Genomic DNA, 12,729 nt, shown 5'->3' on the forward strand with positions numbered 1-12,729 from the left:
TGGCAAGATTCCTGTACCATTCAGAAACACTTTGCATTTTCTCAACGAATGCGAATTCTCCTCTTCTTCAATGAGGTAATGAACATGGCGAGACTGCCCTATCATTCCACCTCTTCCAATCAGAGAATGCTTTGCATTTATTGAAAAAATGCAATGTGTTCCCTGTATGGCACCTGAGCAAGATATCTGCTGTGTTCACACTGCAGCAGGGCATCCATTGAGCAAAAGACCCAGAAGCTAATGGAGATCACTGCAGCAGGGGGGCCTACTACAGTGACTTCCAGCTTCCACGATCGGTCAGGTATGGCACATAAATACGTACATTAGTCCAAGCTGGACCAAAGTAACTATGTAAAATTTGTCATATCCAAACTTTAAAATTTGTAGAGACACACACACAGGTAAACATTTTTAACTCAATAATAAATTCACCCTTCCTGGTGCAAGGCCACCTTCTTTCATTCACTTGGCAAGGGCCAAAGCTCTTGAGGCTCAGGTATTTTGTATTTAAATAATGACAGAAGGTGGGGTTTGTTGCGGAGATAGCTGGGCTTGAAGTCCCCATGTACAACTTGGAACCCAAAGAAGTTCCACAAATGTACAAAAGTATCAGTTTGAACACTAATACAGATATCTGGAGACACTTAAAGGTGCCTGTTCACCTTGTTACCTTGTAAATGTTTTAAACCAGTTTGGGTTCCTTTTAACTATCAATGATAGGTCTAAAAAGTATGTAGAGAAAAATAATTATATAAATTACCCATCTAACTTTCGCATATGCAGTTCAAATTTTTCAAGTTTTGTAAAAGTTTAATTTAATGACTTTATTCATTTTCTTAACAGAGAAAATCCTTGATAACCAGATTGAGACAGGTCTGCTGAAGCCAGAGTTTAAGGACAAGGTGACCTACACACTGCTCAGGAAACACCGACACCAGACCAAGAAATCTAATCTACGTTCTTTGGCTGACATAGGGAAAACAGTCTCCAGCGCAAGTAGGATGTTTACCAACCCTGATAATGGTAATGTAGTGGCCAGTCTCTGCTGCTGCCCTCCTTTCTGTTTACTTCCCATCTCCATTCTTGTCTCACTGTCATAATCTAAGTAGTTGAAGAGCATTGCAGTTTATGATCACCGTAGTTTAGTAACTTTATGTTTCTTGTAGAGAACTCAACACACATCCACAGCATCATCTGCATATAGCTGACACTAGATGCCAATTCACTTTTCTAATATTTACCTTTGCTGCATTTACCCATCTCTGCAGACCTTATATTTTGCGTTTGCTAGAAAATTGGTGATGTAGCACTGATGTATCTCATAAAAAAAGTCATATATTTTTGGATTTTTGATATTGTCCTTTGACTTCCTAAAAAGGGAAAATATTAACTCCTAACATGTCTTATCAAAACCCCCAGATAATTATTTTGTATATACAGTCAAGAAAACCTTTGGCACATTTAACAATCACTCAGCTGTAGAGATAGGCAGAAGGATACAAGCCTATCTGCTGTCAAGTATCAACTAATGTCTGCTGTGTATATTCCTAGATGTATATTGAACAAAAATTGCTTAGACATATTAATAACATGCTTGGCCAATGTCACCTTTGATAGATTTTGCCATATAGACTGCAGCACAATCTGTAAGATCTTGAACTGGCACATGAGTGGAAGTTTGGGATCACACATATGGGGAAATATAATTGTAATGCAGATATTTCAACTGCAACATAGTCATATGCAATACAGTATGTGCCATAAATGCAACCAGTGCATCACTGAGCACAATTGTCATGGGACACTGTTACAGGTACTTTTAAGTGCCAGCCTTAGTTAGTACTTGCAGGTAATGTTTACTATTTCACTACTGATCTCATTTACTTATAGACAACAGAAACAATGCTTTTAGAAAGAAAATTGCACCCACTTCTTGACTGTAATGAGGAAAAGTAGATCTCTTGATGTCCCCCCCCCCCCCCCATCCTGAACATCTATCAGCAAACTAAGAAAGAAGATGAGTAGTGCTAGTAAAATGATTAATTATAATTATAATATAATTATATAATTATAATTATTATAATAGTATTTTGATAAAAACACCAGTCTTTATTCAAACGTCATCCATAGTACAGACAGACAGTTTTCCCAACTACCAATGGTCATTTTACAATGTAAACTACATTGTAAGCCACAATCCCTCTGAGTAGTAGTACAGAGAAACCAAGGGAAAAACAGGACTTTATGCTTCTAAATCACGTTTACATAGTATCCAGACATTCAGATTTTTTTTTTTACTACTCATCATTATTCATTTCATTTTCACACGATCAATTACATACATTGTTTTTTCTAATGTTTTACAATCTTGTAATGTGATTTATACAGGAGGGAGAGAGGAGGGCTTGATGAAAAACTCATTCCTCTCAGGTGAATAGCATGGTACTTAGCTGTTCTCATGTGTGTGTTATCATAGAGCAGGGATAGGCAACCTCCATGTATATGGATCCCATTTTGTTGTTACATAAGTGCAAATCTGTTTTGTTAAATGTAAGTGATTGTACTCTGTACTGTAAGAACTTGTAGGCTCTTGGTTGCCTATGTCTGTCTCCTTAAGGGAGTGTTTTAATCATCTTCATTCTTCATGCTGCTGTGCAGTGAACACATTAACAGTAATTAATTTTTTTACGTGTTTGTTATATCATCTTAATCACACATGGCCTGGACATTCTCATTTTTGTGTATATATATATATATATATATATATATATATATATTGTATACAGCTTATGCTATGTGTACGTGTGCACTGTGTTTGTTGGTTCATAGTAATCCTATTTACCTTTGTTTGGCTGACTATAATTGGCAGGATTTATTGCTGCATGGCCTAGATGCACTAGTGTGTTATGTTGGTGATGAATACTGCTATTTTCAGGAAATCACAAGCAGAATGAAGGAGAATGACATGCCATTTTATGGGTTTCATTCAAGAAACATGTGCACAGTCTGTGTAGCTTCTCTTTTGGTCATGTATATTTTGTTTATGCCAAAGCTATGTGGAATTTCTTTGTAATAAGGAGAACTTGACCTTTTCATTAAAATATTGAATCACTGTCCATCTTAATTTATTTTAATTGTTATTTTATTGGCTCACCAGTGTACAAAATAGGAGTACATCAGATATATTAACCTAGGATAAACATTCACTTTCTTTAAACACCTTTACACATACTGGGTAGGAAAATTACAATTATATTATAGTTGCAATGATGTTAAGAGTCCAGGTCAGAAAACTGCGGTTATGTGAATATCTCAGTTTTGTTTGTGGGCTAAAAAAGACCTTCTGTTGAAGTATTTAGATTGTGGCCTTGAAACATATGTTTTTTATTTATTTATATAATGCTGAAGCATTTTAAGCAGTCCTTATCCTAAGGGGCTTGCATGCTAGTATACAGTGCTTCTTACAGAAACACATACACAAACACACACTCATATACACACTCTAGATCTAGTTGTGTTAGATACCAATTTACATGCCAATTTGTTTTTTAGTGGGATCCATGGGAAGTTGGGGAGAACTTAGAAACTCCATGAACATAGTTAGCTTAGCATGATTGTAACCCATGGATCTATCCTCTCCTCTCTTCTCCTCTCCTCTTTCCTCTCCACTCCTCTTTCCAGTCCTCTTTTCTATTTCCTCCCCTCTTCTCTTTTCTCATATCTTTCCTCTCATATTTTCTCTTCTGTTTCCTCTCATGTTTTTTCTCTTCTCTTTCATCTCCTCTTTTCTTTTCTCTTTCTTTTCCTCCCCTATTTTTCTTTTATCTTTCTTCTCCTTTCCTTTTTTCTCTTCTCTTCCTTCTCCTCTCCTTTTTTTCTCTTTTCTTTCCTCTCCTCTCCTTTTTTCTCTTCTCTTTCGTCTCCTCTCCTCTTTTCTCTTCTCTACTTTTTCCTCTCCTCTCATCTCCTTTTTATCTTCCTTTCATTCTCTCTTCTTTCCCCTACCCTTCTCTTTTCTTTCTTCTTCTCTGTATCCCTGTCCCTCCTCTCCTCTTTCCTCTCCTTTCCACCTTTCTTTTCTCTTTCCTCTTCTCTTTTCTCACCTCTTTCCTCCCCTCTTTTCTTTTGTTTTCTCTTTCTTTTCATCTCCTCTTTTGTTTTATCTTTCTTCTCCTCTCCACTTTTCTTTTCTTTTTCTTCTCCTATTTACTTTTTCTCTTCATTTTCGTCTCCTCTCCTTTTTCCTCTTCTCTTTCCTCTCCACTCCTCTTTCTTCTCCTTTCCTCTCCTCTCCTCTCTTTTTTGTCCTTCTTTCATTTTATGTTCCTTCCCCTACCCTCCTCTCTTCTTTCTTCTTCCCTCTATCCCTGTTCCCCCACTCCTCTTTCTCCCCTCTCATCTCTCCTTTCTACTTGTGTCTTTCCTTTCTCTTTTTTTCCTTTCATCTTTCTCCTCTTTCCCTTCTTCTACCTTTTCTTTTTCACTTCTTTCCTCTCTCCTCTCTGTCCACTCTTCTCATTTCTCCTTGATACTCTCGCCCCCATTGCCCCTCATCTCACCTCTGTGTGGGTGTATATATATATATATATATATATATTTGTTAAAGTAGTTCTCCAGAACATCTGTAATTTTGATATCATTCTTTCCTCTAAATAAATAAAGACCTTCAAGTCTATCACACTACTAGTTGGCCATTAAGAATTGCAACACAATACAAATAAAGCACCTACACTATGCAGAAGATGACACGTGTCTAAAGAAATTATGTTGCTGTTCTCTGCTGTCCTGTTTAAAGCTTTTAGTTGTGATTCTATCCTTTATTCTTCTCACTTTTATTTTGCTTTCCTTCTGCTCCTCCTGCTGCTACTCTCCTCTGCTGTCTGCTTTTGGTACTAGCACGCAGTCCTCTAGAGAATTCAGTGCCCTGCCTGGCAACCCGCATGTCGGATGATGATCTCCGAGTGCGGCGCAGCCCCAGCATGGGATGGCTCAGTAAGTTGGGAACAGTCACTTTTTGTGTGAAATGTGTTAGAACAGAAGAAAAAAGTTTGTTGAGTACTAATGATTATGTTGTATCAAATCAGTGTTATTTGTAATTTTCTTTTTAATAAGGTAATGGATAGTATGAACTTGTTTGGTTTTATTAACTGAAATTACTTACCAGTAATAAGATTTGTATGTCATGCCCCTAATATGCATTTTGCCTGCATTTCACTTTTTTTGGTCTGTGTTTATGCACCCTGATAAGGTGATTCCTTTGAGATCTGAAGGGTTGGAAAATATGCACATTACAATAAAGAAGCATTTTGTTGTTCAAAAAATGTCACATCTTTTCGGAGGTAAAACAGTGAACATATACAGTATGTATTTCAATTGTCTGTTTAGCTGTTTGCCTGGAGTTCCATTTTAAATAGACAAAGTAGTAATGTTTCAAGTGCAGTATCCTATACCGATTCTTTTGAAGTCTGACCAGTGCAAGATGGATTCTTTTTGATGGCTATGGGTACTACATTTTGCACAAATGTTTTGATATTTTCACTAATCTATTGAGTAAGTCCAACAATCAGTACAGTGTATACATTTACATTGAGTTGCACATGTTCAACATGACATACAGACAAGTAACTTGCTTGGGCTGGCAGATAGATATTTTGGAAAGGTGATATTAAACCCGCTGAAATTCAAGCTGTGATTTGAAGTGCTGATTTGTACTTCAATCTTTTACACCTCACACTTAAACTTTACCTAACCTTTTACTAATATCCTAGCACCATCCAACAGCATGAAATCAAGACCTTAAAGGATAAGTTCACCTTTCTACTTTGCAGGTAAAGAAATGTGCATTTATTATTTTTTTTAGTAAGAGTCAGTATATTGCTGATGCCATGCAGGTCTCCTGCAGACTACTTGCTTGGACATCCCGTACGGGCAAGCCGATACTTCTGACAGGAAGACTAAAAAAACTACCACTGTGCTCGCAGCACCATGGTAGTTATTGAGAACTACAGGCCGATGGCCACTAAGGCCGTCGGGACTTGTAGCCCGTTCATTCATAGAACACTGTGAATGAATGACACTGCCTTGTATGCGGAGCCCCACATAGCCACACTGTTTTTAACAAGTGACAGCTAGTACGGGGAACTTCTCACCATACTGCTGTCACAGGGATAGGGCAGCAGTGGCAGGATCGGGAACATGTTACATGTTATCAAAAGTGAACTTATCTTTTAATCTTGACAGTTCCAAAATACATTAAGATCTCCCTGGTAGAACTAAGCACAAGGTTTATCTTTTATATCTTCTCCTTTTCTGCTTAATGTTCACGACCAAACTGCAGTATGCATATAAAAATACTACACTATATTGCCAAATGTATTGGGACACCCCTCCAAATCATTGGATTCAGGTGTTCCAGTCACCTCCATGGCCACAGGTGTATAAAACCATGCACCTAGTCATGCAGACTGCTTCTACAAACATTTGTGAAAGAATGGGTCGCTCTCAGGAGCTTAGTGAATTCAAGCTTTGTACTGTGATAGGTTGCCACCTGTGCAAAAAGTCCATCTGTGGAATTTCCTTGCTACTAAATATTCCATGGTCAACTGTTAGCGGTATTATAACAAAGTGGAAGCAACTGGGAACAACAGCAACTCAGCCACGAAGTGGTAGGCCACGTAAAATGACAGAGCGGGGTCATCGCTCGCTGAAGCGCACAGTGCGCTGAAGTCACCAATTGTTTGCATAGTCAATAGCTAAAGACCTCCGCACTTGGTGTGGTCTTCAGATTAGCACAAAAACAGTGCATAGAGAGCTTCATGGAATGGGTTTCCATGGCCGAGCAGCTGGATCCAAGCCTTACATCACCAAGTGCAATGCAAAATGTTGGATACAGTGGTGTAAAGCACGCTGCCACTGGACTGTAAAGCAGTGGAGATGTGTTCTCTAAAGTGACGAATTACGCTTCTCTATCTGCCAATCTGATAGATGTGTCTGGGTTTGGCAGTTGCCAGGAGTATACGGTACTTGCCTGACTGCACTGTGACAAGTGTAAGGCTTGGAGGGGGGATTATTGTGTGGGATTGTTTTTCATGGGTTGGGCTTGGCCCCTTAGTTCCAGTGAAGGGAACACCTAAGACGTCAGCATACCAAGACATTTTAGACAATTTGTTTCTCCCAACTTTGTGGGAACAGTTTTGGGATGGCCGCTTCCTGTTCCAACATGACTGCGCACCAGTGCACAAAGCAAGGTCCATAAAGACATGGATGAGCGAGTTTGGGGTGGAGGAACTGGACTGGCCTGCACAGTGTCCTGACCTCAACGCCAAAGAACACCTTTGGGATGAATTAGAGTGGAGACTGCAAGCCAGGCCTTCTCAGAAGAGTTGAAGCTGTTATAGCTGCAAAGGGTGGGCCAACTCAATATTGAACCCTACGGACTAAGACAGGGATGCCATTAAAGTTCATGTGCATGTAAAGGCAGGCGTCCCAATACTTTTGGCAGTATAGTGTAGCAGTAAAGCTGGCCATAGATGGATCAAAATTTGGCTTGTTCAGCAGAGACCGGACAATTTAGATCAGTGTGTGGTGTCCCAGTCTAGCAGCAATATGGCTGTTGTTAGACTAGCGACCTCAGTGAATCCTTGCATGGATTCCTAGAAATTCCTGTAAGCAGCTGACCCTGCTCCAGTGTATGATTTTTTCTTTTCACAACAAGGCCTGATCAATGGGGACCATTGGGCTCCCAAAACATGTTGAATACTGCTGTGGCATTTTTATTGAAAAATAAAAACTTACTGGACTTACAAAACCTTCACGGCACCCTCAGCCTTTGTATATTTTCATTTGTATTAAGTTTTAGGGCCCAGGCTAAGTTACATCATTTTCTGCTACTCATAATAACTTTTGAAAATGTAAAATTTCCCTTTATTCTTTAAGTGCATATTTACAACTTTGAGACCAATAGGTTGAAGTATAGTAACAAATCTTTACCATGTGAATTAAAGTATATAATATGCACTAGTGCACTATCCAGCTGCTCAGTTATTGTGTCGTTGAATCATTTTGTGCTGTTAAGTGCTGACAACAAGGCTGCGATCCAGATGGGAATGGGAAACTTATGACCTATCCTGGAAAGAGCATAAGTAGTAGGTAGAATTGCATTACATGAGATGGCTTAGCTGTTTGCTGTATGTATCAGCCCCTAGGATAATAGCACAAATGCAGTAATTAATATTTAAAGCAGTAACAGTGCATATGTTACCTGTTCTTATTATGTATACAGTGGGCGAGAAAGAACACTCCTGTTGCTGTTTTCAAGCATTGTAAAATCTAACGATGTGCCAAGTTCTTGTTACTGTTTTATTAATTTGCTGGAAAATAATTACGCGGATGTATGCTGTTATTATTCCATGAAAGGATGCTGACGGGGGCAGTGCTATAAGTCAAAGCTGAGCACTATGTTTAGATAAAAGATTTTCCCTGCAGTTTTATTATATTGTTAGGTTGTAAATACATAACATATTAAAGCACCTCAGTGTTTCATATACTTAACTCCTTCAAGGAGGTATATAGTGAGAGCGCCTTAATTTTACAAAGTTTAATGTATTTTCAGCCCACATCCTATATTTTCCATTGAATGACATTACCTTCTAAACTGTTATTTGCAGAATGTCATGCCCTGTGGTCATTACAGACTTCAATGTAGATCAACTAATGGCCTAATACATTAAGTATGAAACCTACAGAAATATTGCTTATTTTTTAACAGTTTCAGTTATTTTTAATGATTTGGTTGGTGCTGTATACAGTTATACCTAATATAGACAGGTGAATGCATAGCTTGATTGGTGATACAGTTATCAACTTAAGCAAGCACCCACAAGTGCAGGGAAGACTTGTCTGCTCACATGGTGAATGGAGGTTGTTATTAGTAAGATTATCAATGCAGTGGGCTTCAATGGGCACATGGTATGGATGTTGGTCTTTTTGTCTTTTTGGTGTAGTTTGTCCCAATATTCACTTGGATTGTTTACACATTACAAACTGTGTTCATCAGAGAGCATCTGGGTTATCCTGCAATGGGCATGATGTTAGCTCAACTTAGTAAATAATGGAGGCTGTGTTAAATCTGAAAAACAAAGATTTTCAGTACGCAATTGGAGGTTTGAAGTGAAAACAGCTTATATTCCATTTGATCCACATTGTTGTCAGGTAGAAAATTATCGGCTGAACAGTGTATCCTACCACATGCAGTCACTGTTCGGGTACCTGCAGCTGCCTGAATACAATCACCGGATGGAAGGTTTATCCATCCACACTGTTAGCGTAGATTAAAGGAACCAGTTGATTTCCTCTTGTTCATCCCATGGGCTAAACAAGAGAAAATCGAGCCCTGTGTGGCAGCCTTTGATGAACAGCTTATACATATTTATTAAATTAACCCAGTCGCCTCTTTAAAGTTAAAGGATAATTTCACCTTTGGGAACATGTACCATATTACACCTGTTTTTAGGTTGGAACATGTTCCCACTGCTGCAGCTGCCTCCCGCTGTCCTCTATCCCTGTGACAGCACAACGAGGAGAAGTTCCCTGTACCAGCTGTGTCTTTTTGAGAACAGCGTGGTCATAAATTCCATAAATTAATGAACTACAGTACAAGTCCCGACAGCCTTTGCGGCTGTCTGCTTGTAGTTCTCAATAAACTACCAGGATGCTGTGGAGTGCTGTGGAGGTTTATTGAGTCTTCCTGTCAAACTGTATCTGCTTACCCATACGGGATGTATGGGCACACAGGTACACTGACAGTTTGTAGAAGTCCTGCATGGCAATGTTTTCCAGGCTCCAAAAAAATAGTAAATGCACATTTTTTTTACCTGCAAAAAAATGGGCATTTTTTAAAAAAATTAACTTATCTTTTAACTCAACAGTGAGATCACCATTGTTGAAGATCCTTAAAACTGCCCATCTAGACATAAACAAACAGCGTAAACCCACATTGGGTCTTGAGCCATTGGTTATAAAAGTTTGTTGTACTGGGCTTATTTAAGCATGAACCCATAGCAACCAGATTTCATCTTTCTTTGATTTAATTTAGTCAGACTAATAATGAATCTGTTTGATTGGTAATGCACTTAACACATTGCTATTCCCTTATTAGAAATATATTCAGTATTTTACTTCAGATTTACTTTGCTGGTAAAATGAAAGTGTTGCCAGGTATTTATAAACTGGCTGATACATTACCAGTATATAGTTTTATGCTTTGTATGCTACAAGTTAGATCCAGATTTTTGTACAAACATCCACAATTTGTTGGCTAGACCTTTATAGGATTCTTGAATCCTAATGAATTGAATCCCTAACAATACTTAATATTATTTTGCATGTTTTATAGGTAGTCCAACAACGCCACACAGGAACCTGACATCCTCCAGTCTGAATGACATTTCAGACAAGCCTGACAAAGATCAAGTAAGTGTGTTGGCACATATTGTTATCTTCGTTCAAAGGGATACCTTATATATAATAAATCTTCAAAAATCTACTTTGTTTTCTTACTCACTCAGTTATGTAAAGTAACATTTTTTTTAGGACATGCTATCTTTGGTGTGAAAAAACTATGCTCTGTCTACTCAGTGTGGCTGGTTACTTCAGTCAAGACAGTCCAATTCCTGCAGAAATCCTGATGTGTAAGTGTGATATGTGGTGTCACCATGGAAGAAAATGGACAACAAACATAGTCAGTAAATCAGTAAGCCAAAGTGCAGTAAATCACAATAATCAATCCAAATTCATCTAACAGTTATCTGATGTTAGTAGATCAAAATGGGATTGGTTGCTGTGAATTACTGCACTTTACAAATTCGCTTATTACATTCGATTCTTAGCCGTGTATGGCTTCAGATGAAGACAAGGTGCACAACAATTAAGTTCTCTTTCTTCTCTCTTAACATAATGTAATTTACACAATAAAAGCAGAGAATATGTGAAGCCACAAAGGGGCACTAGCAATTAAAATCTGAGGAAGAATAGCATCTACAGATTTTCTTTAAGGGAAGGTTCTCTGTAATTGGAACTGCATCTAAACGTTTTTTTCCATTTTGGGTAGAATGGAGAAGGATTAGAGCCTTTGTAAGTTTTTTTCTGCTGTTTGTATCCTCCTTAGGGAGATTTGCCTTCAAATAAAAAGAAACATTTTGGCTGGAATTCAACCTTTATGACTACATAGAAATATGTTGCTGAATAATTGGTAAACATATTGTTTCAGCAATACCTTAGGAGGCTGTTTTACTAGAATGAACTAATGTAATATAATGTAAAAAGAATAACATAAAATAAGAACATTTTAAAAAATATTTTTCTTGCCCATGATTGGATGATGGATGTCAGCAGAGCTTCACCTCATTCACTAAGCTTTGGGTAAAACTCTCTTGCAAAGTGAACAATATACTTTAGTAAATCAGCCCCACCATCCCTACTGGAAGCCTGTTCCAAGTAACTACTCCTCCAGTAAAATAATACTTTCTAAGGTTAGTTTTGAACTTTCCTCCTGCTAGTCTGAGGTCATACCTCTGTGCTCTTGATGTCACCTTTGTAATGAAAATACTGCTCTCCTGAACCTTATTCACACCCTTAATCAAGGGAATTCATGACCCTCTGACAGTCGGATGCACCTCCACACAACAGATATCTGTTGTAGAATCTGGAGCACACACCAAATGTGGAGGAGGCGCACTGAACCCTCACTCCTCAGTCATAGCAACTGTGTTTCCTCCCCACTGCTGCAGCTGTCACACAGACAGCGCATCAGTGGGGAGTTTTGTATCTGGGGGTGGAGCAGGATAGGGACTCACAGACACTTGTTCCCCATCAGTTCCACTCCCCTTGTAATCAACAGCAGGTAGTGGGCAGATCCTTAGCCTATAGACAGCCTGCTATTGGTTCTAGAATCTACCCACTGCCTGCTGTCAATTACAAGGCAAGAGAGAACCTTATGGGGAACTAGTGTCTCAGTTTCCGCATTAGGCTCTGCTCACTGCAGAATCACTGCCAGTAACAAGCAGTGACAGAGAGAGTGTAGTGGCAGCAAATATGCAGCTCTGCTACATTGCAAGCAGGGACAGGCACTTTGCCTGCTGTCTTTGTGAGTTTAGTAACACTTTAGAACCAGTTCTAAGTTGACTTACAAAGTAAAATCAGTCTGTATGTGCAGTAAAGCATGCTTGTTATATTTACTGTGGAGCCTAAGGGGTTAATCATCTTCATTGTGAAAAAAAATATGTTTGATCCTGTCTTCTCTGATCCTCCCCTTCTTCCACTGTCCCCGACTCATCTCCTGATAGAACAGAGCCTTGGGGGCAAGCTTCACAGAGAGTGCATGTGATGAGCACAGGGCCAATCAGCACTGTCCACACAGAGGGTCAGGGGTTATGCAGTCTCATAGGATAAGCAGAGGAGAATGAAAACTCCTCCTACAAACTTTAACCAATGCTCAGTCAGACATTGCTAGAAGTCAAAAGACTGCTCTAACTGCTGCTGAGAAAAGGTATTTAGCAGTTTATATTTACTAAAATAATTGCATTTCCATGTTGTGTGTACTGTGGGAGACCAGATATAGTGAATGCAGGGTCCTGGCTTTAGTAACACTTTAATTACCTCCAGCTTCATTATCTTTGTAAAAGTAGTGCTCTTAGGAACCACCTAAATCTGCAGCACATGTATGTTAAGTTA

At 38.8% G+C, this 12,729-nt stretch overlaps 1 protein-coding gene across 11 annotated transcripts in view; it reads left to right on the forward strand.

The window, feature by feature from the left end:
* Positions 1-12,729, forward strand: part of SLC4A4 (solute carrier family 4 member 4) — a 370,302-nt gene that overhangs the window by 255,990 nt on the left and 101,583 nt on the right. For 3 of the 11 annotated variants that reach the window (XM_089679581.1, XM_089679582.1, XM_089679584.1), the window contains exons 6-9: positions 844-1,023; positions 2,389-2,430; positions 4,897-4,992; positions 10,394-10,470. In XM_089679581.1, coding sequence (XP_089535707.1) covers positions 844-1,023; positions 2,389-2,430; positions 4,897-4,992; positions 10,394-10,470 — 395 coding nt within the window. The remainder of the gene's footprint in view (positions 1-843; positions 1,024-2,388; positions 2,431-4,896; positions 4,993-10,393; positions 10,471-12,729) is intronic. The other 8 variants (XM_089679585.1, XM_089679587.1, XM_089679588.1 and 5 more) reach the window with 5 other exon arrangements.

Source organism: Staurois parvus, unplaced genomic scaffold, assembly GCF_062004578.1.
Source record: "Staurois parvus isolate SC_StPar_1 unplaced genomic scaffold, SC_StPar_1.0 ptg000227l, whole genome shotgun sequence".
NCBI lineage: Eukaryota > Metazoa > Chordata > Amphibia > Anura > Ranidae > Staurois > Staurois parvus.